At 35.4% G+C, this 27,612-nt stretch overlaps 3 protein-coding genes across 5 annotated transcripts; 2 read left to right on the plus strand and 1 right to left on the minus strand.

Annotated features, from left to right (window-relative positions):
• The first annotated feature begins 6,486 nt into the window (after positions 1–6,486).
• LOC107613357 (P-loop containing nucleoside triphosphate hydrolases superfamily protein) lies at positions 6,487–19,744 on the plus strand. Of its 3 annotated transcripts, none has more exons than XM_088497279.1 (9): positions 6,487–6,626; positions 9,992–10,213; positions 10,335–10,439; positions 11,301–11,378; positions 12,741–12,891; positions 13,039–13,109; positions 13,762–13,858; positions 18,232–18,437; positions 19,078–19,744. In XM_088497279.1, the coding sequence occupies exons 2-9, from the start codon at positions 10,037–10,039 to the stop codon at positions 19,315–19,317; spliced, it is 1,125 nt and encodes a 374-aa protein (XP_088353405.1). In that variant the 5' UTR covers positions 6,487–6,626; positions 9,992–10,036; the 3' UTR covers positions 19,318–19,744. The 3 variants fall into 3 exon arrangements, with proteins under 3 accessions (XP_088353405.1, XP_088353406.1, XP_088353404.1); XM_088497280.1 differs by having other exon boundaries at positions 6,491–6,626; positions 10,012–10,213; XM_088497278.1 differs by lacking the exon at positions 6,487–6,626 and adding an exon at positions 8,448–8,570 and having other exon boundaries at positions 10,012–10,213.
• On the plus strand, positions 6,496–8,946 carry LOC107613355 (Tetratricopeptide repeat (TPR)-like superfamily protein). The gene is made up of 2 exons (XM_088497277.1): positions 6,496–6,626; positions 6,920–8,946. Exon 2 carries the CDS (start codon positions 6,944–6,946, stop codon positions 8,228–8,230), a length of 1,287 nt encoding a protein of 428 aa, XP_088353403.1. The 5' UTR covers positions 6,496–6,626; positions 6,920–6,943; the 3' UTR covers positions 8,231–8,946.
• Positions 19,745–22,404: 2,660 nt separating the features above from the next.
• LOC110265993 (uncharacterized) lies at positions 22,405–25,583 on the minus strand. The gene is made up of 2 exons (XM_088496121.1): positions 25,336–25,583; positions 22,405–23,029 (listed from the first exon to the last, which is right to left on the minus strand). The coding sequence occupies exons 1-2, from the start codon at positions 25,482–25,484 to the stop codon at positions 22,774–22,776; spliced, it is 405 nt and encodes a 134-aa protein (XP_088352247.1). The 5' UTR covers positions 25,485–25,583; the 3' UTR covers positions 22,405–22,773.
• Positions 25,584–27,612: the final 2,029 nt, after the last annotated feature.

The raw sequence follows: 27,612 nt of genomic DNA on the forward strand, positions 1-27,612 counted from the left end.
TAGCGACGGCGGCATAAGGACGGTGGTTCGTCCCGCTTGCGCTTAGATGTGAGGCCGGTGGCAATAGATCCCGCTCGCATCCCTTCGAATCATCAGAGCGTACAGGCGTAAAACCCTGGATAGTGATCCGAGCACTATATCTCAGGGGTTCCCACACCATGATTCCGAAGGGCAACATCTCCATGGAGATGTGTCGGATTGGAAGTTGAACCGACAATGTGATATCACATCCAGTAGGACAGGCATTCATCATGTGCATTTTCTATCTGTTTGTATACTTTGCCGACTTGAGGTTGTTTGCCTATTTGTATAACATGCCTAATCGCTACTTAAATTAATTGCTTATTATGCTCCTACTTGTGTTTTACTTGCATTGTATATAATTGTGCTTTCTACTGGGATTGAGGAGGTTCAGAAGGCAGAGGCGATGGGATTGCATGGAGGGTAGGCTAGTGAAGGTTTTGGGACAGCGGTGTTGGTTTAGATTAGAAACTCCCCTAAGATGTAGTACCCGGTTTATTTATGTTAAAGTTTTATATAATTATGCTTATTTGGTTTAGAATGCTTTAAGCTCGAATTCTTGTGATGGATATGGAGCTTAGGATTGCCTTTGGCGTCCCGGGGTCTTATATCCTACATCACTGGACACTGTTACCATACTGAGAATCTCCGATTCTCATACCATAATTCTGTTGTATTTTTCAGATGCAGGTTGCAACCCACCTCGGTGAGTTGTCCGGTTGGTGACAAAAGCGGAGGATCCGGATACTTCTTTTGAGTCATTTTGGGTTATTTTGTATATCTCTCACTATTGTATTTTGTTTTGCCTAGAGGCATGTATTTAAAAGAACAAAACTTGTATAGGCTCTTTTAAAACTTCAGTTTCTGGTCATCTGTATATGGCTAGCCGGCTTAAACTCCACGAGCCGTGGCTAGTTTCTTATGATTATTATATACTTATCTATGTTATCTTATCTCTGTTTCTTGTGGCTTAAACGAGTAGCTTCGTTAGTACGTTTTGCACTTTTGAAATCCTGCTTTAAGCTATATTTTTCATCGGGCTTCTAGATTATACTATTCTTTATATATATGTATGTATGTATGTATGTATGTATGTATGTATGTATGTATGTATGTATGTATGTATGTATAAGTCTTAGAACTGTCGTAATCTCTGATTAACCTTTGCCTTACGGTTAGAGGTAAGGATTAGGGTAATTAGAGTGTTACATTTAGTGGTATCAGAGCGGTTCGTCCTCGTGAGCCTGAGGGATGGACCGATTGTGCTTTATTGCATACTCTGGGTCATTTTTCTTTCATGATATTTAGGTTATCTACTTGATATTTCATAGCATGCTTGCTTGTGAGTGCCTGTTTGGGGATAATTGAAACACTAGGCTTTTGATATTGAGACTGATCACCTTGATATCGACTGTTTGGTGTAGACAGGAAACCCAATGGCCACTCGCGGACGAGGTCGAGCATGTTCCCGAGAAAGTAGGAGTGTTACACTGGGAGTTGTGGAGAATGTGCTGGTAAAAGTGGGAAAATTCTTTCTCCCAGCTGACTTTGTCATCCTAGATATGGAAGAGGACCCTAACACTCCCATCATGCTGGGGAGGCCTTTCCTAGCTACGGGCAGAGCATTGATAGATGTTGAAAAAGGAGAATTGTTGCTAAGAGTGCATGATGAGCACCTAGCATTTCATGTCTTCAAGACCCTACATGAGCCCATTCAAGAAGAAGAAGGCATGAAGGATAAGGCCAGAGATCATAGCTTAAAGGGGGCATTTAAGGAGTTAACTCCAAGGCTTCTAAACCCATGCTTGAAAGAAGTAGAAATGGTGCAACAAACCAAAGAAGTCAAGGAGGAACTAGACCCAAAACCCCCAGATGAAATCCTTAACAAGAAGCATCTAGATAAAGAACCACCAAGGCATGAATTATCTCATGAGAAAGAAAAGAAGAAGAGGCCAAGAGGGTGGAGAAACAAGAAGATCCCCACTAAAGGCTTCTCACCATGGGATAAAGTGATGTTAAACACCCAACCAATGAAGGTGTCTCCACAATTGTCTGAGTACTACATTGTGAACCGGATCCTTTCACTTGAACACCTAGAGATCATCAAAGAGGAGACCGGAAGGAAGTTCACAGTAAGAGGAGAAAAGCTAAGGCACTATGATTTTCAGCCTCCATGATCAAAGGACAAGATGTCAAGCTAGTGACACTAAAGAAACGCTTGTTGGGAGGCAACCCAACCAAAGGTAGTTTTCTTTTCCTTTACGATTTCAATAAGAAAGTTTAGTAGATTTCTCTGCATTGCAAGGAGCTAAGTTTGGTGTTGCACACCAAAGAAATTTAAGGGTGAATGTGTAATTCTAAGTTTGGTGTTCCACCACAGATTTCATTAAGAACACATTGCACCCTCAGCATGACTAGTTAACAGCTCCAAACAATCAGAGAAACTACTCAACAGTTGTTTAGTTTCTAGTTCCTAGTTTGTTTTTTCAGTTCATAGTTTACTTTCTTAATAAAAGTACTTGAGGTTTCATGCATGTATTAACTCTGTTGCATATAGAAGTAGGCAAGGAACTAAGTTTGGTGTTCCTACACCAACTTAAGTTTAGAGAATCACAAGCATACATGCATGCTAACTGTTTTCCAAGTGCTTGGGGAACAAGCAACTTCCAATAACTTTGCAGGAGTTCAACCAATCTCTTGGAAAAATTTTGCACCATCATCCAAGGACACAAAGAAGAAGACAAAGCTATGGATGATGAGGACAAAGGAAGAGCTAGAAAACACCACCAAGAGGTTGTATTGTTATTTAATTCCCTCTGATTTGAAATACTTTAGTTGGAAGTCTAAATGTACCCTTGTTGATTAGTTTAAGTTGTATGCATTCTATTTGTTTACTGTCTTTTTAATTGTCAATAAGTGTGCTAGTCTAAGTGTTTGCTTCACTTTCATCTTGCTTGAATGTATGTTTTGTCCCTTTTGCTTGAATAAAAGAAAAATCATTTTGAAACAGAGAAAGAGTAAAGGTCTGGTTTCATATGAGACAGAATAAGATTATGTGGTGGTATGTGATGGTTCATTAGTTGATTTATGAATAAGGCTAAAGTGTGGCATAACTTTGAGATATGAACTTAAGTTACATTCCATGAGACTTGACAAATGAAAGAGGTCCATAATAAAAGAAAGAAAATGCAAGAAAAATAAAATAAAAAGAAATAAACAAGGCTGGGCACCAATGGCTTGAGATTTGAATATATGTCTGTGATGTTCTTGTACAAAGATAAGCTTGGATAACTAGGTTCTAAGGGGTGCTTCATCACCCAACAACTTGGGTTAACTAACCCGAGATTATCAACCGAAAGTCCACCATCAAGAGCTACTTTGAGACAAAGCATTTAGCAACCCAAAGAGGTGCTGGGCATCAATTCCCAAAGAACAAAACAAGCTAAATGCATGTGATGTGTGTGTGCTAAGGAGAGGCTTGAGCAAGTAAGCCCTTAGGGGTATTTCAACACCTAGCATCTTGAACCAACTGGGGCGGGAATGTTGGCTGAAAGCTTACTCTAAAGAGCTGCCTTAACACAACATTTAGCCTCAGCAAGCAATAAAGCTCAATCAAAAGAAAAAGCCAGAAAAACTAAGGACCAAGCAATAACAAGTCTCATTTTTTTTTGTAATTCAAGTAAGGATCCAAAGGAGTGTTGATAGCTTACCCACAGAATAAAAATTACTAAGGCACCATGCATGAAAACCCCATTAACCAGTATTGAATGTCCTCCAATAAAGGGTTTATACCTCTCTCTGTTTTCATTCAATCTCCTTATGTTTTAGTGCTTTCTTGGGGACAAGCAAGATTAAGTTTGGTGTTGTGATGACAAGTCATCTTAGGCTAGTTTCACAAGCCTTTTTCAGTCATTTTTACTTAGTTTTCATGCATTTCTTAGGCAATAAGTAAGGGTTTGAATAGGAATTTCATGATTGCCTTGATTTAATCAAACATTGTTGATTTTATGCATTATCATGAGATTTATGCAAGATTTATTTGATTATTATGAATGATGCAAAATCTTATGATTTTAGCAAGGCGTTGATTGAATGTTTGATTAATGACAGATGAAAAGATGCAAGGAAAAAACAGAGAAAGAAGCAAGGTAGAGGAACGCTACGCTCAATTGAAGAACGCTACGCTCTTTAGCGACGCGCACGCATACAGAACGCTTATGCGTAGGGCCAGAATTTTGGAAGACCCACGCGTACACACGCATGACGCGTACGCGTGGGTATGTTCAGCGCTCGTTAAACAAAAGAGCGCTATGTTCTCTAAATGAGCGCCTGCAACACATTAAAAATTTGAATTTGAAGTTTAGCCATCGACGCGTACGCGTGCATGACGCGTACGCGTGGATGTGACATTTTGGGAACAAGCACGCGCACGCATGAATGAAGCTACAACGTGGAAGTGATGTTTTGCAATCCACGCGTACGCGTAGTTGACGCGTACGCGTAGGGAGCATTGTTTCCAAGAGCGCTACGCTCATTTGGAGAGCGCTACAAGGGACGCGTACGCGTAAGAGGTGCATACGCGTGACATGGGCTACAGAGAGAAGCGACGCGCATGCGTAGGTGACGTGTGCGCATCGGTAGTGCAAAAATGAAGAATGACGTGCACGCGTGGGAGATGCGTACGCGTCGATGCCTGAGCGCTCCGTTCTCTTTGAAAGCGCTACGTTCTCCTGGGAAGCATCACCACCTTACCAGCTGAAAACCCATTCTGACTTACCTCAACAAAGACCAGAAAAGCCCAATCCAAGTACTGGAAGACTGAATTGGAAAGTATATAAATAGAAGAGAATTTGATTTGAAAAAAGCAGGCTGGCTACAGATCTGGAAGGCCAGTGAGGCAGAGACCCCAATTGGGGAATCTGCATTCTCTGTATTTTTCTTTTCTGCAATTCTTCTGTTTTCTGTTTTGTATTAGATCAATGATGAACTAACTCCCAATTTCATTAGGGAGAGGAGATATATTGTAATTCCAATGAATCAATGAAATTCTTCTTCTTCTCAATCTGCTTGGGTAGCTATAGGATATCTTCTGTTTTGATTGTGAATTATTCACTCCAGATGGAGGTTTAATTCAATTGAATGTGGGTGTGAGCCTCGGAAGGGGAATCACCTACATTTGAATTGGAGCTCTATCCTTCACAATTCTCCTAACTAACACCATTCGGGAGGAATTGATGTTTTGAGAATTTGTGTGGCTTATAGATAAAAGAATGTGCTCTAACTCTTCTCATGACAATTAGATCAAGGAATTGGCAAGATTGATTGTGATTAGAGAGATTGGATTGCCAAGAAATTGGGATCCAATCAATTTCAATCCGCCATAGATCTACTCATATGATTGAGAAAGGAGTTGAGACCAATTGATTCATGAAGGATTAGGATATCTCCAAACCCTAATGAATCATTTACTTTGATTTTCTGCAGTTTACATTCTGTTTTGATTCCCAACACCCAAATTCCTTTATTATTCATGCAATTTAAGTTTCCTAGCAATTTAGATTCTGCAATTTAAATTTATTGCACTTTAAGATTCAGTTATTTACCTTTCTTGCAATTTAAGTTTCAGCTCTTTTAATTTCTTGCACTTTAAGTTTCAACCATTTAAGCTTTCTGCAATTTACCTTTCTGTCAATTTACATTCTGCACTCTAGCTTTCTTGCAATTTACTTTCTGTTAATCAAATTCCACTCAAATCATCAACTGTCTGCTTAACTAAATTCATCACCCAACTAAAATTTCTTGATCCATCAATCCCTGTAGGATCGACCTCACTTTTGTGAGTTTTACTACTTGATGCGACTCGGTACACTTGCCGGTGAGTTTGTGTGGAATCAATTTTTTCTCATCGTTTTCCGAATTAAACCGATCGGTTCGGTTTGATTTTCGATTGACTCGATAGAAACCAAACCGAAAAAGTGACTTAGTAATGCATTGAAATGAAAATTTTAGACTTAACAAATATGTTTGTTTTATGTTTAGTTGTTGGAATGAGTTAAAATTGTATTGAATTTGAATGTAATATAATGTTATTTCAGTTTATTAATTATTTTAAATATTATTTTATTAAAATTAATTTTTTATTAGCTAGAATTTAAAAATAAAAAAAACTGACCGAATCAAGCCGCTTTAATTCAGTTAGATTCAATTCAATTGTTACACAAATAGCAAACCGATTAATTGGTACTTTATAAAGATCGAACTAATAACACCCCTCCATAGTACCGTGAAACTGTGGAAGCCCCATAACTATTCAAATTTAAGAAAGTCCAAAATTCCGTGTTTCCAATAGAGGACATTGAGCAGAGATTTTTGTCTCTGCTATATCCGATTCTCTGCCACACTCCTAGACTCATCAATTCAACAAATATTAACGTCAATCAAATAAATTCAACATAAAGTCACAACCATTCTAAAAACCACACCCACAAAAGCAAGTTCTATTTTTTTTTTTTTTTCTTCTTTATTTAAAGAAAAGGGAGTTTTGTAACGTCCACCGAATTACCGAAATCAGCCGAGAGCCGCGCACAAAGCTGTGTCTTCAATCTGTGAGTGTCTTCTTTTCTCTTACTTCTTGCTGTTTCTTCTCGGACTTAACTTTATTTGACTTTCACCTTCAACTAGAAATGAAACTCTCCTTTGGTAATGTTATCGAACGTTTCATTAGAACAAATATTACATAAAAGTATAAAACACATTCAAAAAACGAGCTAGATATCCTAATGGCCATAGGAGAGAAACGAGCATTGGAGAGCCCTTTGGGTTGAATCCATTTCCCACGCTTAGAAAGGTTATTACCATAGGCATGGCTTAATTAATTAATAACCCAAAGGAATTACAGGGTGGATGTCTTAGTCAACTGATCATGGGATCTTACTCTACCAACCTTACACGCTTGCTTTCATTCACCAAGCACATATCCTCCCACATAAGCGGTGGTCGTCATGAAGAAGCGCTTGCTGTTTTCCGACACATGCATTCATCTCTTGCCTTGACCCTTGATGCCCATGTCTTCTCCCTCATACTCAAATCCTGCACTGCCCTGAATCGCCCCCAACTTGGCACTTCAATCCATGCTCATGTCTCCAAAGCCTCCTTTCTTTCGAACCAGTTTGTTGCCAGCGCGCTTGTGGATTTGTACGGGAAATGCGTCTCTGTTTCTTCTGCACGCCAGCTGTTTGATGAAATTCCCAGTAGAAATGTAGTTGTGTGGAATGCAATGATATCGCTCTATTCACATTCTCATGAAGTGGGTAATGCTTTACAGCTGTTCCAAGCCATGGATATCATGCCTAATGAATCAACTTTCAATTCAATTATAGCTGGTATGGCAAGACTGGATGATGGGTCATTCAAGGCTATAGCATTCTATAGAAAGATGATTGAACTTGGATTGAAGCCACACTTGATAACCCTTCTTGCTCTGCTTCCTGCTGCTGTTGGGGTAGCAGCTTTGAATTTGATTAAGGAGATTCATGGTTATGCAATAAGGAATGACATCGACTCCCATCCCCAGTTGAGTAGTGGTCTAGTTGAGGCGTATGGCCGAAGTGGTTGCCTTATGCATTCGCATGATGTGTTTTGGAGAATGAAGGAAAGGGATTTAGTTGCATGGAGCAGCTTGATATCTGCATATGCTCTCCATGGGCGGGCAAGGGATGCTTTAGAAATCTTCAAGCAAATGGAATTTGCAAAAGTGCAGCCTGATGGGATTACTTTTCTTGGGGTTTTGAAAGCTTGTAGCCATGCTGGATTAGCTGATGAAGCCTTGTATTATTTTACTAGGATGTACAAAGATTTTGGTGTTGAACCAAATAGTGATCATTATTCGTGTTTAGTTGATGTTCTGAGCAGGGCAGGCAGGTTACATGAAGCATATCAAGTTATACAAGAGATGCCAGTGAAAGTCACTGCCAAAGCATGGGGTGCCCTTCTTGGGGCTTGTCGGAACTTTGGTGATCTGGAATTGGCAGAGATTGCGGCTAGAGCTTTGTCAGAGATTGAGCCTGATAATCCTGCCAATTATGTGCTGTTGGCAAAAATGTATGCTAGTGTTGGGAGACAGGAGGAAGCTGAGAAAATTAGAATGCTGATGAAGGAGCAGGGAGTGAAGGCAACAACTGGAAGTAGTTGGGTTGTGTATTCAGAATGATGACATTAGGAAGCTGAGAAAATTAGAATGCTGATGAAGGAGCAGGGAGTGAAGGCAACAACTGGAAGTAGTTGGGTTGTGTATTCAGAATGATGACATTTGGCTACATGTGTTTCATCCGAAATGATGTTCTTGTAGAAGGATGAGCACATTGATACGGGGTTATCTTAATGAAGGAGGAAAATCTTGGACTAGTGTTGCAATTTTCCCGATGAATGCTTGATGAATGTTTCATAATATGAAAAGATTAATTGTTTTAGAGATGTTGCCTCTTTCACTATGTACTAACTCCAGGCAAGTAGCAATGCATGAGATATCAAGATGTGTTCATGACTGACAGGTAAGGCACACTGGGTGGGAATATGGCACTTGCACTTCTTGTCAAGGTTTTCGTGAATGATCTCCTTTTTGGTCCTGAGATTAAGATTACTTTGTCATTTTAAGATGGAGATAGATGTGAAACCCGTTACAAGAATCCTTCATTTCTAGCATCGGCTACCGCTTTCTAGCAACAAGATAATTCAAACTCAAAATGTTACATTGATCTATAAACTTAAGAATTATACTTTTCTCATGATTTGTTTTATTTTGATGGAAAATAATGATTGTATTGCTGTTTGTTCCTCGACCTGACAAGAGGAGCATAGTTTGCCAACCATGGCACCATGCGTATAGAGTTTATTAGTTATACTCAAAGATTGGGTGATATTATTTGATACATGAATTTGAATTGCTCCATTCCATTCCTTGTTCTTTATGCTGGATCTTTAAAAATTTGGTTTACTTAAAGTAAATCAAACTTGGTGATTAGGCATGTTTTTCTGATTAATCTCTATGAAGGATTAATTGACAAGTTTTATCTAATTGATCTGTATGTGTCAGTCTTAGACTCACATACATCTCTTCACATTCAATCAGTCAGGGACAAAATTTTCCAGATAACATAGATCAATCAGAATGAGGAGTTATAGAGTATAGGTGTATAGACACTAAGAGCAGTAGGTAACTGCCTGGTAGTCAGTGACAGCTGTAACTGTAGTGACTGCTGTACCTCCAACTATATTGTGTGTGAATGAGTTGTGATTACAGAATATATAAGCCCTATATATTCTGCAATCACAACTCATTCATGCCCAACCAATAATATCACATTGAGAGATTCTGATCCAATTGTCTGTTCTCTCTGAATTCTTAAGGAGAGCACATAATTTTTGTCATATTATTTCCAAAACTCGTGATTCTGTTTTGAGAATAAAAATGTTTCATTTTTATAATCATGTTTGCAAAAAACCACATTAAAATTCAATCTTTAAAACACTTTTTGAGAATATGTCTATATTTAACATCATAAGGTATTTTTGTCAGCATGTTCAAAAATTGAATACAGTTTTGGTAGTTTACCCAACATATGATTCTAAAAGTAATTTTCTTTTGATGAATATTTTACTATATTGTAAGAGACAGCTACATATTTGATAATCAATTTTATTATATCTGTTTTTTAATATCAATTTCTATAGCTTTTCTTGCGGCCCTTGCTTAGTGTTGCAAACATGAAGTTTATGAGCTTAGATGTCAAAGAAAATTAGTGAAGAGTACTTATTGGTGCCAAACTTTATATTTGCCGGGCATCACAGTTATGCTTGGCTATTGAATGACCAACCTATATGATATAAAAAGCCTTGTTTTATTCACTACTTAGTTAAACTAATTGACAAGATGGGTATTCCTGATTGCTAATTTCCATGTTTTGAAAAACAGTCATAAATTTCTGCATGTAGTGCATGGCCATGTTCAACATCTGGTATGGCAGCAACAGCAACACATTTTGCGAGACAAGTAGGCACAGCTGTAAAGGAGAAAATTGGAAGGACAAAAAGAGCACAAGCACCATGGTACACCTCTCTGATGGCTGCTGCTTCTCGTGCACTTGTTGAAAGGTTACCATTGGTGGATCTCATTGTTGAAGTCAGAGATGCAAGGGTAGCATGCCACCGCAAACTTTTGTGCTGTTTCAGTCCTCTGTAAATCGTGTTTCAGCTTCTATCTTTTGTTTCTTTCCCTTATTTTAAACTTACTTTTTTCTTCATCCCTCTAATTTCAGATTCCTTTGTCTTCAGAATGTGAGTTATTAAGAAACAACCTATGCTCCTCTAGGCAAATTATAGCACTGAACAAAGCGGATCTTGCTGGTCGATCTGGTTCGCAAGTATGTAATCCTCACCCTTTTTGGTTTTTCTGTTTTCTGGGCATTTTGGTTTCTGAAATGAAGACACTTTCCAAATACACTAAGAATGCTACACCACTTTCACAATAATATTGTAATATTATAATACATGACACTGGATAGTATTGATTCTGACTTTTAATTAGAAGGCATGTATAGTTAAAAGTAAAATATTCACCAAGTATGTTCCATTGGTTGCTAAATTAATAAGATCTAAAGACTGTAAGTATTCTTCAATGTGAGCTTTCCTCTAGTTGTTGAAATTCTTGGTAGAGAAGGGGGAAGACTTGAAATTAATGAGAAAAGTTGCGTTTACACAATGAAGTTGTTAGCTCATATATAGAAGCTTTGAAGTTAAACTAACTGAATAACCTATAGTTACCTTCTACTAATTAATTAATGGACTAATCTAACAAAGGATGATTGAGGTTACCTTATTCAATCTACAATCACACATTGTAGTGAGTGAAATTAGGCATCAGAGAGAAAGTTATAGTAGGAAATATTATTGAAACTAGAGTTTTAAGTGGTTTGGTCATGTGAGAAAAATTGCAAAAGCCTTGGTAAGAAGATTAGATAAAATAGAGGGTGTTCCAATAGTTAGCAGTACAAGGAAACTAAGAAAAATATAAACAAAATCATTAAGAAGAACCTATACTAAAGGACTTGTTTACCGACCAAGGTTATTTTATGAATAATGATGTTATTCGATTCATTTGGCTCCACCAAGTGGGATAAAAGGATTCTGGTTGTTTATGCTGGTAACAAGTGACATTTGAAGTGTTTTAGCTTCTGATTGTGTATTTATTTCATAAATTTTTCTTGTAATCCATTTGTGAATAGGCATGGACTGATTATTTTAGGAGAACAAATTGCATATCATGTGGAGTCGACGCTCATAACAAGGAGAGCATCAAAGAGGTAAACTATACTGAATGTGTACATGTACATGTGGCATGATGCATCAATGGTTTTGTTTGTAGCACAGTATTTTGATTTTTTTCAGTCTAGCAAATAACTTTTGCTCCTTAGGAGAAGTCAGTTTGAGATTCTGAAATTGTTTTCTGTGTTGTTGCTATTCTGAACTCCTTTTTTAAAGTACAATTTTATTTTATCGCAACCTTCATGACTAGTAATTATTATTATTATTATTGTTATTGTTATTGTTATTGTTTCACATGTGGCAAAAGATGCATATTGTAGTGAGTGGAATTGTGAAAATGAGATTCTCAATTGATGTGCAGTGATTCATATGATTATAAAAAGAATTTGGCGTCTTGAGTCTTCATGTGTGTTCTCTTGTAAATTCAATTCTAGAATATGTTCTCTAGGGCTCCATTTGATAAGTGTCTTAGAGACACAAATACATGGACACAGAGGTATGCAAAGATGTTTGGTAGCACTGAGTCAGAGAGACAGAAACAGTAAAACACATGGAGGGACTGAAATACACTTTCTCAATGCACATATTAGAAGGAAGAATACTTGTGTGTCTGTCTCAGTGTCAAGTTCCACCCTATCCTTGTCTCAAATGCAGCCTAGTAGAGAACATTCTATATTTGAATAAATGCATTTGAAATAAAGCACTTTCCACACGATCAAATCCTGTTTATATAACTATCCTTTACAAAGCCCACCGCTCCTGCTGCCAAATGTTCAATTCCTCGGCCTATTTCCTTGCTAACCCATAAATGGCTGTCAATACCTCCAGTTCAAGATCAAAATATGACCAATCAGCACCTATTTTCTGAGCCTCAAGCATAGATGGAGAAAGGTAATTTAGGATTCTTAAGAACTCAGCATTCTCTATGGAAACATCTGATGGTTTGCTACTGATTTTGTAGGGAATATGAATTCGTTCCACTTTCTTGTTAGTGGATATATCAACCGTTAGATATAGTTTACTCACCAATTTGAATGGTGATATCATAGAAAGTTACATAAGGTGAAATCATCTTGAATTTGCTGAAATCTTCTCCTTCATTCTCTATATGTTCACTAAAGGTTGCTCCCAACCTCATCTTGTTGGCAGGCAGTATAGCATGTCCTGCTTTGTTATCTTTGGTTTCTCCTGCACTTACAAAATATTCTTTCATGAAAACTCAAAATATACAAAAGAAAAGGGAAAAAGATCTTGTGCATATTCTACAATAGAAATATGACAACCATGAAATGTGCTAAATAGAGTATAATTTTGATACATCTATATTGATCTTCTTATTTTATTGATACCGATTTTCTAGTTGTTCATGAATTACTAATTGGACTTTTTCCTTTGTAAAGCTTTTGGGCCTTATACAGCGGCAAGTGAGAGAATTGAGGGGAACTAGTCATGCTAATTATACTGCAACAGTGATGTTAATTGGAATTCCAAATGTTGGAAAGTCAGCTCTTGCCAATTCCTTGCATCAAGTGGGGAGAATTAGTGCAGCAGGTATTTAAATTTAAAATTTTCTTACAATTTTGATGTAGAGTAGTTGACATGCTCAACTTTTGAAAAGCACAAGTTGATGTGTATTTTGTCAGTTTGATGAGTTCTATCTTGTAAAATTTATTCTCTATGGAAAAATTCACTTTATAGAAAAAGGAAAGTTGAGGCATGCAACTGTGAGTCCAGAACCTGGGGAGACTAAAGACATAAAAAGTTTTAAGGTTAGCTGTGTTTTATCCCTGCAGTTTGTATAATATTTTAATATTTTTGTAGAATTACATATTTGTAAAACTCCAAAATAGTTTTCTTTCGTCCAATATTTCGTACTTCTATTTGTTGACTTCCCAAATAAATTTATTCTTTTATAGGTGAAACAAAAAAGATTGTTCAAACCCTGTGTCTAATGCTACCTTCTAGCTTGCTCTCTGTTCTTTTAAAAGTTTTTGACAAAGTTTTGCTGTTTAGCTTTGATAAAAAGAATATAGTAAGGCTCAGAAGAATGACATGAGGTTTGGGGGACAAGTGATCCTCACAAAAGCAAAAACAGATAAACGAAAAGCAATTAATGACGCATAGTTATTCCTACCTTATTTTCAGGAACTAGTAGGAACAAAATTTGCATCCAATTTTGTTTTTAATTGTTATCTAGCAAAGACTCAAATAAAGCATATATATATATATATATATAGTTTTTATTTTCATAATCTTATTTTTTGAGGTGTGCATACCCTTAAGATGCTAAAACCAAGAAAATTGTTTATATGTCCTAACTTTTTGAGCCAATGACAAGTTAATCAAGAACTTGTTGCAAATTTTGTCTTAATTGCATCTTTTCATGCTTTTCTCTCTGCTAAAACTTTGCTTTCCATTCAGATTGGTAGTCATCCCAATATTTTTGTCTTAGACACACCATCTGTTTTATCTCCTGATGTTCCTGACGTTGAAGTACTATCAAAACTAATTTTAACAGGTGTGTTAAAAGTATTTTTATCCTTTTCTTGTGTTTGCTGTGTTGTGTTTATTAAACGAACATCACTTGGTTAATGGTTAAAATGATTTCTGAAAGATCAGATGTGTCAATTTGGTCTTCGAAACATCAGAGGATTCAAATTAGTAAAGATACAACAATGAATCAAATCCGTCTTCTATTAGATGATAACGTGTCACATAATTATTTATGCCACATGTCATCATCATACTAATGGAAGGGTTAATTTGACTCATGGTTGTATCTTTTAGGATCAATTTGAGGCATCTGAATTTTTGAGGACAAAATTGAATGCACATGTGATCTTTCAATGACTATTTTGAGTGTTTTACTCTGGGAAGTTAAGTAGAATTTATATATTTTGGATAATATATCTTCCTCCTCATAACTGTACTTTCATTCTGGTCTACCATAATGTAACATCCTACCACACAAAACTTTACGCTTAAACCGTAAAACAGAGGTGGTGTGGTATTACGACCTCTAAAATAAAATATATACATAATAATATCGAAAAGGATACAGTAAGTCTTGAAAAACAGATAAAGCAAAATCACAAAATAAAAAGCATAATACTCAGAATTAAGGATTACTTGTGTGCGAAGAAAACTAAAGTTTATAAGCACAACTAAACAGAAAACAGGATTAGGAGGTCAAGAATATAAGATAACAAGCCTCCGACTCAGTCTACGAAGCTAAGGTTGGCCGGAGAATATTCACATACAAAATATACAACCTTTAACCCAAAGATACATGTTTAAAAATCCTAGTTCTCCATAAAACCTCTAAGAGGTACCAAAATAAAGTAAGTTGTCGGAGAGTTAAATACATAAGATTATATACAAATATACACCCAAAATAATAACCCAGAAACCACTTCGCTGTAGAGCTCCAGACGCCTACTGAAGTGCCTCTCGACTTGCATCTGAAAAACAACAACATAGTATGGGGTGAGAACTGGGGGTTCTCAGCATGGGAAATGTGTCATGCACATAAGATATAAGATCTTGGGAATGCCAGAGGCAATCCTAGAACGCCGACACTCAGATATTAAAGGTTAAAGTATTAATATAGAAACCATAAACAGGTGGTCTACTAAGGATATCTAAGCTTAACTTGAACTTAACCTTAGTCTTTCCAGCTTTCCTCCATTCCTCCATTTCCAGTGAATTTGCATAGACAGATAATCAAACAAAAGCAAACACAGATAGAATACAAGTAATACAAATAGCAAGTATAACAGTTAACATATTATAATTAATTAGGCACTCCCAATTAATGCATAGCAAACAAGCAAACAATATGCACATGATGTATGCCTGTCCTATGGCTGATGAGCCTCATCTGTCGGTTATCAAGCCAACCCGACAAGTCCGGCTGCTAAACCCTGGACTGTCCTCCTGTCGCGCATCCTCGAGAGTCTATGCATAGCTTTTTCACACACACACACACACACAATGGGGTACCATTCCCGGAAATTTATATGTGCCCAGTCACCCTTACGACGTAGGGTCAATAGAGTATTGAGTCTCAACCTGGAACACGTGGTGGCAAGCCACGGTACTTTACCTAAGGAAACTCGTATCTCAAATAATTGAATGCATAATCCAAAAGCATTCATAATACTTGTAATCATTGCATAATCATTTTCATTAAAGTCAACACCATATGCACTCCAAGTATTTACATTTCCATAGATAATTCATCAATTTTCAGTCTTACTTCACCTCCAAACTACCCCATTTTCTAACTTCATCTTATTACTAGAGTTACTACTATGCTTTAAGGTTAAAAGAATGAAAATAGAGGTTTAAAAATTTGAAATTAAGGTTAAAAACACAAAAATTCAGTTTTACTGAAATAGGGGCCACGCGTACGCGTGGGCCATAACAAAATCTCTTCTGCTATTAAGAAAGAAGACCATATAGTCTATATTGAATTTGCATTATTGAGTGTGTTTGGAATCCAACAAACCTAGAGAAGAATTGATTTAGAAATCAAATAATGTATTTGGAATTTAACAAAATAAGAAAGAATTTATTAGTCGAATCCTATACTTTTCATATCTTATACAACAACAACAACAACAACAACAAAGTCTTGTCCCACTAGGTGGAGTCGGTTACATGAATCAAACGACGCTATTGTACTCTATCATGTATCATGTCTACAGAGAGACTGTTTACATGTAAATTTCGTTTGACCACCTCATGGATGGTCTTCTTAGGTTTTCCTCTGCTTCTCGCCTCTGGTCCATCTTCCATCTCATCCACCCTCCTGACTGGGTGTTTTATCGATCTTCTTCTCACATGTCCAAACCACTTAAGACGCGATTCAACCATCTTTTTCACAATGGATGCTACTCCAACTCTCTCCTGTATATCTTCGTTTCTTATTTTATCTAATCGCGTATGACCACTCATCCATCTCAACATCTTCATCTTTGTCACACTTAGCTTATGCCTGTGCTCCCCTTCGGCCGCCCAACACTCCGTACCATAAAGCATAGTCGGTCTTATAGCGGTGCGATAGAATTTACCTTTAAGTTTTATAGGCAGTTTTTTGTTGCATATAAAACCAGATGCACTCCGCCATTTTGACCAACCTACTTGGATCTTATTATTTACATCTTGTTCAATCTCTCCATTATCCTGTATGATGCACCCAAGATACTTAAAACTTTTAACTTTTCGTAAGATGTTTTCTCCAATCTTCACTTCTATATTAGGGTTTTCCCTTCTAAAACTGAACTTACATTCCATATATTCCGTCTTGCTACGGCTTATGCGCAGACCATACACTTTCAGAGCTTCTTTCCAAAAGTCCAACTTCTTATTTGGGTCCTCCCTTGACTCTCCTATAAGGATGATATCATCGGCAAAAAGCATGCACCATGGCACAAGCTCTTGGATATGCTCTGTGAGTACTTCCAAGACTAATGTGAAAAGGTATGGACTTAAGGATGATCCCTGGTGTAATCCTATACCAATAGAAAATTCCTCTGTCACACCACCTTGAGTTTTCACACTAGTTGTGACCCCATCATACATCTCTCTTCTTTTTTAAAACCTTCCATAAAACCTCTCTTGGCACCCTATCATACGCTTTTTTTCAAATCAATAAACACTATATGTAGATCCCTTTTATTACTACGATACTTCTCCATCATCCTTCTTAATAGGTATATCGCTTCAGTGGTAGATCTGCCTGGCATAAATCCAAATTGGTTCTCTGTTACTTGTGTCTCTTTTCTCAACCTCCGTTCTATCACCCTTCCCCATAACTTCATGGTATGACTCATGAGCTTGATCCCTCTATAGTTTCCGCAACTTTCTATATCCCCCTTATTCTTGTAGATAAGTACTAAGGTGCTCTTTCTCCACTCATCATGCATTTTCTTTGACCTTAAAATCTCATTAAAAAGTTTGGTTAACCAGTTGATACCTTTTCCTCCAATGCCCTTCCAAACCTCAATTGGAATATTATCAAGTCCTACTGTCCTGCTATTTTTCATCTGTTTTAGAGCCTTTTTTACCTTGAAGTCTCGAATCCTTCGATAGTAGTCAAAGTTTTGATCTTCTTCCCTTGTTAGATAGGATATAATATGATTTGGATTTATTTGAGTTATAAATATTTGAAAAGACTATTTCGTCCTTTAAACTTTTACCAACCCTTAGTACTAATAAAAAAAACTTTTACCAACCCAAACACAATGCTCCAATTGATGACCTTGCAAAGAGAATCAAATTTAAGATCTTTTTAAACGTAATAATTGATTTGGAAATCAAGGCAATTGCAAACCCATTCTTTTCATAATTATTCCAAACATGATTTGATTTATTAGTCAAATCAAATCAATTCAATTGAGCTTATCTTAATTCAAATAATTTCCCTTTCTTTTATATTCCAAACACACTCTAAATTCCTTTAAATAAATGTTTAGATACTACAGGCATATAGAAACTTAATGAACTTAACTATCAGATCCAAAACTAGTTGAGTTGGCAACTATTAAAGTTTATTCTTAAAGATTGGACCATAAGACCATTCTGCCTTTCTTGGTGCAGTTAACGATTTCATTTTTCAAATGTTCTCATGCCACAATATTTCTTCATCTTCTATGCTTCAAGTTATCTTCCTTCATTAAGAAAGTGCAGAATTGTTTTCATACCAAATTCCTTCCTTCACTAACAAGCAAACTCGTAAAAGTGAAGCAAACGTACCACAAAAACAGCTATCCTCATGAAAAGCAATATACTATTTCTGTTTTAGTTTAGCTTTTGTAGTTCAAACTTTTGGATAATATCTACATTTTGTTGATAGAAATCATGCCTTTGTTTTAATTCCTTATGCAGGAACAATCGGAGATTGTTTGGTCAGTAGAAAAGAAATTGCTGAATATTTTCTGGCTATTCTCAACTCTAGTGAGGAATACAAGAAATGGGTAAAATTATCAAGTGATAATACTGTCGGAATATACCACGGCATTCCAAAAGGGTGTTTGACTTTTTCTGAGTTTGAAGGAAAGAAGAAAAAGCAAATTCCAACTGATCACACGCAGGTATTTAACTTACTAGCTTACTGCATTGGTAACTCGACTCTTCGTGTAGTTGACTTTCAATTGTATAGTTAAAATATAGTCATTGTTACATTCTCATTAAAACAATAAGATTTGGATTCTGGAAGCGGAAGAATGAAAGGACAATCAAAAAGTCGAACACTAATAAACGGTTCTCAGTATAACTATACAAACTTGTTAATCAATGGAGTCAAAGAATTGTTTACATTTCTTATGAAGTTTGCATATATGCTCTTTGGACTCCTACCAATGACTCAGCTATAGTATTTTCAGATTACCTTGGAAGTCGCAAGATTCAAATCTTGGTTTGGATGACAAAGTGGCATGTACATTTTGTTGCTTCATTCCTTAGTATATCATAAATATGAATGAATTATACTCCAGATATTGTTTTATTCCCCTGCAATTGATCTTAATCTTTGGTAATTATATTTTGTAAAATGAAAATATAAAAGTTAAAGCCTCTTATTTATATTGTTACTTAAACCCAACCCTACTCCCCTCCTCTCCCCTTTCCTTCCTCAGACACACAAAAAAGTGTGTATTTGAAGAACTGAGCAGTCTCCTTTCTTTTATTTTAATTATCTACTTATTTTAACTTTTTCTTGGTGTGCTTGAGTAGGATGACATAGTGTGCCATGTTCGGCGAACCCTTTTTGAAACAGTTTCATCTTTTGATGGAAACATAAGCTATGAAGATGAAATGGGAGCACTTATTGCTAGGCAGTTTGCTGCATTGCAAGAAGCCTTCCATGTTTCAGCTGAATGTGGAGAAGATGCTCATGTCAAGGTTGCTGGGAAGTTGCTTAATCTTTTCCGCACGGGTCGACTTGGACATTACGTTTTGGATCATCTTCCATAAAATTTCACTAATCATTGCAGTCAATCCACTGCATAATAATAATAGAGGAATGATAGGAGACCAGTAACTTTTGTGATTTGTAGCCATTAAATAGCCATCAATGATGGTTTTAATGGTGTGAGATTGGTTTGAGATTTCATCAAATGGCTCACTTTTCTTTGCTGGTTACATGCTGGCTAAAATTTAACAAAGTTGCTGGCCCCCTAGACTTTTCCATAATAATAATCTCTTCACGCTTAGATCAGTCTTAACTAAGGAAAAAAAAGCTATTCAATGTAAGACCCAGGCACTTGAATTGGTTGGATCTATTTCAATCACCCATAAACTAATTTGATTATGGAAGTAGAAACGCCATATTGGTATATCGTAACATTGTCGTACAAGTCCTTGCTATAAGTAATTAAATAAATGTATAATGTTGCAATGTGTCTCTTATTTTACACCAACACTGATGTGTAATCTCGTGTTAAGTCTCAAAGTGGTCCCGAAGTTGCACTCGAGCCTGATAGTGGTTTTTGAAATTAACAGTTACTCATATTCATCCCTCAAGTTATACTCCAGAACCCAAAGTTGTCCTTCAAGCACTCTTCGTCCACGAGACGCCATCAGAAAGTTGATCTGAACTAATTTCTGACACGCTGGGAAGACACTGGATAGCTGACCTGGCTCTAGAAACTTTTTTATGGTACTTTGGTCCTTGAACCAAATTTAAAAACCCTAATCCCCAAATTAGCTTCAACATATCCAAAATTTCTCGTTATGTGTTTTGCTTGATTATCTACTTGATCTCCAAATTGAAATGATGATGAGTAGCGCGAGTAATGTGGTTGGGAGCTCGAACAACCTATGCTCCAATGGAAGCGTTGCTAGGAGAACCATCAGTCGTGTTTTTCATATTGGTGTGGGTGTGGGTTGCAATCGGTTCTGTGATGGTCAAGAACATATACTAACCTAGGAAGGCCCTTCTTTGGTTGCTCAAACTATAATGTAACTAGTTGTTCTTATTTGTTGTGTTTCTGGATATAAAGTTGTCACATTGACTTCCAATCTTTCTTGAATGTGGGTATAGACGGTATTTAAGAGATGGTGTGGGCCGTTTCTGTGGGCAGATAAAATTCAGGAAAAAAATGTCAACAATTAATGGCATAATAGGTCCTTTGATTGACAATGAAAAATAGAAGATGAAGATTGCCTAGAAGCTTGGAAGCCTCGAGTCTGAAGTTAAGATTCTAAAATTGGGTGGGGTTCTGTTGTTTGTATGCATGTTGGTTATTGTAGTTATTTTGTTTTTAAAGTGGGATAGACAATTCGAGCAATTGTATCTTGCTAAAAAGAAATGAGACGTGCATAAGCACATTCTGTTCCTGTAAATGTTTTTGGTATACAAAGAAACGGAAATGGACATTGTTTTACATTACTCTTACTTGCATATTATGGGATAAAATAAAACCAAATCAAATACAAGTCAACTGAAGAAAGTTATAATTCATATTCATAATATAAAAAAACACATCCAAAAAAAAGCTTCCAGAACCAAAACATTGGTCACCAAGTATGTCAAGGTTGTCAAAATATAAACCCCATAGAGCCCAAGAGTAGGATTCTAATTAAGAAAGCATATAAAGAAAATAGTCTAAACAAAGCGCGGAGACACTAATTGTCCCTATACATAATAATCTAGGCAGTGTTTGGTTGTTGTCTCAAAAAAATAGAGACATAGACACAAAGATACAAATACACATGAATATAAAGATACACAAATTTTATAACATGTTTGGTGATAATACACAAAACACATGTATTTAATTCAAAAGTCCATTTTATCCCCAAACTAAAACAACTCAAGTGTTAAAGATAAAGGACAATGGTTGGAATTTTAAAAAATAATTAGGGATAGAATTGAAAAAATCTGTGTCTCATGGATTGTGTCTTAGTGTCACAGCTTGAAAGAGATACACTAAATACATGTCTTTTATGTGCATCTATGTGTAACCGTGTCTTTTAAAATTTTATGTCTCAGCAAACAAACGGTGTACACGTACCACCGTGTCCATGTCTCTGATGGACATGGACATTAACCAAACGGAGCCCTAAGTCATTATTTCTTTGGTTCTGGGTGGCTTGAATCCAGAAGTAGACATAAATCTCATGAAGTTTGCAGGCCTTGAAATAGTCCCCTTTGTTGCACCTTGCATGGGGTTAGGTGGATTAGTTCTTGTTGGTGAGGTGCTGGCTGGTTGGGTGGTTGCAGGTGGAGTGTTTGTGTTTTGAGAGCGAGAGAATATGTTGGATTAACTTTGTAAATGAAACGACGTCGTTTCACAACAATTACATACCAAAGCAAATACTGCATTGTTTAGAGTTTGCAAATGAAACTAGTCCAGATCAGCTTTTCGATGGCGCCTCATGGATGGAAAGTGCTTGAAGAACAACTTTGGGTCCCGGAATACAACTGATAACTTTAGGAACCATTATGACACTTGAGTGCAACTTCGAAAACCATTTTAAAACTTAATTCTGCAATCTCTACATTCTTAGTCTTGACTATAATGAGATATCTAATGCGAGAGGTAAAATCCCATATTTTGCGTCGAAATGTTCGTATGTGATACTTAATTTATCCCATACTTAGTTTTTCTTATATTAAGGTAAATAATAATTTTAAATTATGATGATTAAGTAATCATAAATTATGTGTTAACCTGTTTAGGGATACTTCTGTTCATTTCTATAATATTATATAGGAAATAGAGATTACTACTCTCATTTTCAAAAATAGAAGTAATACTATCATTTTTTTATTATATATCATCAAAATTAATTTATGATTTTCTTTAATATGGGTTAACATATTTTTTATATTCATTTTAAATCAAAGTTAGTAATTTGTATGTTATTAGTTTTAACTTAGAATATAGTAGTTAACTACAAATATTAAAGAGACTATGCAATGTATTGTACCCATTATACACGTACACAGCCCTCTAATTTTTGTAGTTGTTCATAATTGTGTCCAACTTAGTTATTTTGCTATATTCTGGTTAGTTAATTACATTCTTCTCAGTTGCTTTCCAGGTCAACAATAACTAGGTAACAAATATTGACACTAAACATTTCTCAGAAATACATATAAGGAATTCAATCTCAAGGTAGAGATTTGGAAAATTGAGTCCCCTAATATATCATGTTAGAAAAGCATATAAATATCCCTACCTTAATCTAAGCTGACAATAAGTCCTCAGACCTCTGAACTCTTAGAACTCACATTGTTCTTGTTATTTAAAATTCCTAAGAACCTGCTTCCTGTTATCTATTCCTTCTGTTCTTTGTTCCTTTATCCTCCTTTTAGTTCTATTTGCATTGTCATCACCACTCAAACACAACGAAAGAAATTGATACGAACTAATTGCAATTGCGTAAGTTAAACAAAGCGTCAATAAAATGCAATACACAGAATTATTTGGGAGATAAATTAACAATCAAACTTACGAGCCACATTATAATAGACCCAATGACCCAGCAAACGATGAAAAAAACAAAGAGCCCAGCCAAAATAGTAAGGAGAGGAGGTCCCTGACCAGCATTGCTTGTTTCTTTTGAATTTGAATTTGACCCTTCATTGGGTAGTTGTTTACCACTAGAGTTGGGGTTTGTTGCACAAATAGTCAATGGCCTTTGATTTATTTGCAATCTTGTTTTGAAGCCTTTGCACCTGGATACAATTAAGGACGCAAGTCGTAAGTGGAAATGTTTATGTTGAATTGCTAGAATGAGAGAGAGCAATTGTAATAGCAAACATCACAACTTTTCCCTTGTTTTTTACTTATAGTTGGAAATGTGATGATAGATGAACACACAAATGCATGAGTTATATAGAGAACCAATTTTTAATTAGTCATTATTTTTTGAATTGTCATTTTTTCAGAGGATTTAGAATTTAGAATGTATGATTTAATATTTAGAATTTAAAATAAATTTAAAGTTTAAAATGTAAAGAGAAAAAAATCAAAAAATTATCTCGATATTGATTGAAAAATAATGAGGTCATACCCAGTTTGATCTCAGAAATTCTCAAATCTAAGTGCTCATAAAAAAAGTCCCGATTTTTTAAAATGACCAAATTAGTCCTAAATTTACAATTCATAAATCTCTTTCATCTCTAATTCAACTGTCATTAACATTCACATGGAGTGTTAAATCCCCGACAGTAAGGTTGATGTGACTAAGATTTCAATATGGTTAAATAGGTGTTCCAAATTAGTTAATTGGACTCATTTTAGTCTCCACCAATATAAAACCAATTAACCATAATGAGTCTACTTAACCAATTTAGGACACATTTGATCATACTGAAGTCTTAGCGATGTCAGCTCACTGTTGAGGACGCACGCCGACACTTTAATGCTCTATGGCAGCACTGTTAATAATTGAATTAAAAACGAAAAAGATTCACTATTTGTAAATTCAGAATCAATTTGTTCATTTCTGAAAGTCATTCTGAGAATAACTAATGTAGACATTACCTCGAAAGATAATTGGTTCCTAATTGAACTCCATCAACATAAAAATGCAGAGTGACTGCATCTCTTCAACACTCCCCATTTTCACCAAAAAAAGTTATTGAATCCGCATACTCCCACGCACCAAACATTGCACTTTTTAATTTAGATATGGAAGAGGAAGTGGTGTAGGACACAGTTATGGAATGTATGGGTGCTTTACGCAGTTGTGGTGTCAAGAGCCCTCCGATTTGTGTTTAAAAATTTAAAAAAATTTGCAGTACACAAATCGAACCGTCCGATTTGTGTTTTAGACAACTAAAAAAATTTTAATTTTAAAATCAGACCATCCGATTTTTATTTTCAAAATAAAAAATAATTTAAAAGTACAAATCGGACCCTCCGATTTTTCCCCCACACAAATCGGACCATCCAATTTGTGTTTTTAATTTTTTTAATAAAGAAATCGGACAGTCCGTTTTCTTCACTTCATAGTTCAGAAAAAACTGTCCCCACATTCATGTCTAACACCACCCACTTCCTTAACCATGCACAACACACAGAATTTACATATCCAAAAAATTGAGCCACCAAACATTTCAATAGTTATAATCAAACATCCCAAAGGTAACAATCAAATTTACGATAATTAATCTAAAACATTTTACATTTTAGTGGTGAAACCAATTAACATTGAAATGTTTCGATGAATACAAAGTCAATAACCAAACTTTTCAATACATATAATCATGCATTGGCGCATTGCTATTAAAGCAATCAAACCATAAAAGAATCCAAAACATTTCAAAAACCATAGAGGCCAGCAGAATTTATTGTTTTTGGTCAGCGGTTAGCTATCATTATTTAAAAGTATGGGCTAAAATAAATGTTATTAAATAACTAGATTAACTAATTCGATTAATGACTAAAAATGATAGTCAAAAACAATAAATTCTGCTTGCCCTTGAGCATTTCTCTAAGCGAATACTTTAAAATTAACAATCAAACCAATAAGTAATCAAATATTTCAACAGAATTATTCAAACATTTCAACTCTAAAAATCAAACACGGAACGATGTTAGGATATGTATACCACTATATGTATGTGGCTGATTGGTGACTCAATTAATTTTGGTGTTTACGTGGTATTTTTGAAAACGAACTTCCTGGATCCAAATTTGTCCAAAAGGGTGAAATTGTAGTATGCAAAATTAGATACAGGTATTCTTTCAAGGAAGGAATGGGAAAAAAAAAAATCAAAATCAGAGTTGTTATGAGCACGATTTGAAAAGAAACTAATGAAAGCTACATCAAGTTCAGCACACCATAAACAGCGGTATGTGGGGTGTCAAATGTACTGCGGCAAAAATTGTGAAATTTGAAAAATGAACTCAAAATTGTCAGTAGAAGTTAGTGCGAAATTCGAAACCCGGAAACAAAACTAGAAACTATAAAATAGTAAATATAAGCAAATACACGGGGAAAAAAGCATCGAAATTAGAAGAAGAAATTTCGAACCCGAAGGAAGATGAGGGAGTAATCAGGGGAGTGAGTTTGAGAAGAGGAATGGAATGCGTTGAAGGAAACCGTCGGTGGAATCGGAGTAGTGTGAGCTGTGACTGTGTTGTAGCTGTAGCAGCGGAGACTGAGAGTGTCAAAGAGGCCATTTCTCTCTCAAGTCTAAAACAAATCAGGACCTCTTGTTTCCAAGATCTTTTCTTTTTAATGCCCTAATAAAAGTTTAATGTTACTCTAATCGTGAGGTAAGACTGTAGGTACCAAAGCCGAATGGATAATCGATTCAGACAATGGATCATTTGGTTAGTGGTTTGATGAGTAAATTTTTATAATAGTCCTCAAATTTATATAATTATTTAATGCGGTCTTTGAAATTTTAATTTTATTATTGTAGCCTTTTAAATATAGTTCTAACATCATAGTAATTTTGTTAATAAGTAATAGTTCAAATGGCATAGTCTCTTCATACTCAATTAAGAGGTTGTGGGTTCGAATCTCCTATTTTTGATATTAAAAAAAAAAAAACATCATAGTAATTTTAGGTATCTTTTCGTAATGAGTCGGCTATTGGCGCATGGACTTAGTATTACGTTATTATGCTAGAGGTGTCAAACCGTTGTTATTTTGGTTTGGAATTCAATTTGGAAAAAACGAAGCCATTTGGATTATCACTCGATTCGTCTTTTCTACTTCCAATTTTTTTCTCTTTCTTCTTCTTCTCTTCATCAATAGTGCTGTTGTAGGGTTTTATATAGTCAAAATTTTGAGACAAAAAAACATCCGACTCAAAATTGAGTTAGTTGTTCGTTTCTTCTATTACAAGCAAGAAGAGTTAAGAGTTTTATTTTCCAAAACCAAAAGATCATAAAAAATAAAATTCGGAATCGAAACCTGGCTTTTTCAATGGAGTCCGCCAAAAAACAACACAAATTACTGCACTAGATCCTATTCCCAAACCTTAAAGATGGTACTTTTCTGCCTAAAATCTATCGCCGCAACCATGACGATGACGAGAAAGGATGCGTAGACAAAGGTGACGAGGTGAAGGCCTCCAGTAATAACAGTGGTGACGAAAAGGAGGAGGTTGTGGACGGAATTATAGTTGGAGAAAGAACTAAATTGGGGGAAGGTAAGGAAGAACTCTAGTTTTTTTTATGAATTGCAAAGTTACATGGATGAATTGTAAGATTTGGAAATGGAGGAATTCTTATTTTCAGCTAGAATGAGCTTAGGGATTACTATGGTGTCTGGAACTTAATCTAAATGATTATTATAATGAAGTTAGAATTTTGAGAACCACATTAAATAATTGTTTAAATTTTAAAAATTATTATGAAAATTTACTCGTAATTCGATTGATGAAATATTGGTTAAATTATTTAAATTATAACTAATAAATATAATTTTAAAAATATAATTAAATTTATATATATTATATATTAAAAAAAAGTTAAATGTAAGGAAAAATAACTTGACCTAGTGATTACCAAGTTATTGCATGTGCTAGAGGTCCTAAGTTTAAACCAAACTAGAGTTTATTTTTGTTAAATTTAACAGCTCGAGCCTCGATATCAGTATGACGTTATCAGCGCGCGAATTGATCACCGATTGACTAGCGGCTCAATTCCGATTTGCATCAGTATTGATCCATTCAGTTTTATTTTGACTATTTTTTTATAATTACTCAAAATATTAGACCAAACTAATTTAAAATTCAGTTTATTGATTTTCTGATCAAATCAGTTGATCTGATCTAATTTTTATAACTATAAATATAATGCATGGAGTATTTAATAAATTTAGTTAATTTATGGTTGAAAAATATACTTTATAAATATAATAATAAAAAATTTTAAAGTTTATGTACTTAGTACATTATAAAGGAAAAAATATATATTTTTATTAATTTTTAATAAATTATTTTTTTATAATATTCTTAATATGCGTTTTTTTACTTTTAAAAATGTACCATTTAAACATTAATTAGCAAAGTCTTTATTTAATAGTAGCTTTCAATTTTAGCCAGCTTTAAAAAGTCGTTAAATGAATTTTTGTTATGAAAGTAAATGTCCTTGCTGGTGCACATAATAAATTTGGTCAATCTTGGAAATTAAACTATGTATCAAAATCACAGGGGGTTGATCTTGGAAATTAAATCATCAAACTCAAGCATGGTTTTTTCAAGAACGGTTCCGCTACGTTACCAACAGCATATCTGTCAACTTCTGCTAACTCTTATTTATAATTGTGTTTTATGGAAGTGTGTTTATAGATGTA

This window comes from Arachis ipaensis, chromosome B8 (genome assembly GCF_059453495.1).
Source record: "Arachis ipaensis isolate K30076 ecotype BB chromosome B8, ASM5945349v1, whole genome shotgun sequence".
Lineage (NCBI taxonomy): Eukaryota > Viridiplantae > Streptophyta > Magnoliopsida > Fabales > Fabaceae > Arachis > Arachis ipaensis.

Bases quoted from the DNA above. Each gene is read 5' to 3' on its own strand.
- LOC110265993 (XM_088496121.1), bottom strand. From the start codon at position 25,484: ATGGCCTCTTTGACACTCTCAGTCTCCGCTGCTACAGCTACAACACAG. The intron at 23,030-25,335 runs GTTCGAAATTTC...AATTGTATCCAG, and splicing joins ACTCCCTCATCTTCCTTCGG to GTGCAAAGGCTTCAAAACAA.
- LOC107613355 (XM_088497277.1), top strand. From the start codon at position 6,944: ATGGGATCTTACTCTACCAACCTTACACGCTTGCTTTCATTCACCAAG.
- LOC107613357 (XM_088497278.1), top strand. From the start codon at position 8,539: ATGAGATATCAAGATGTGTTCATGACTGACAG. The intron at 12,892-13,038 runs GTATTTAAATTT...TTCACTTTATAG, and splicing joins GGGGAGAATTAGTGCAGCAG to AAAAAGGAAAGTTGAGGCAT. The intron at 18,438-19,077 runs GTATTTAACTTA...GTGCTTGAGTAG, and splicing joins TTCCAACTGATCACACGCAG to GATGACATAGTGTGCCATGT.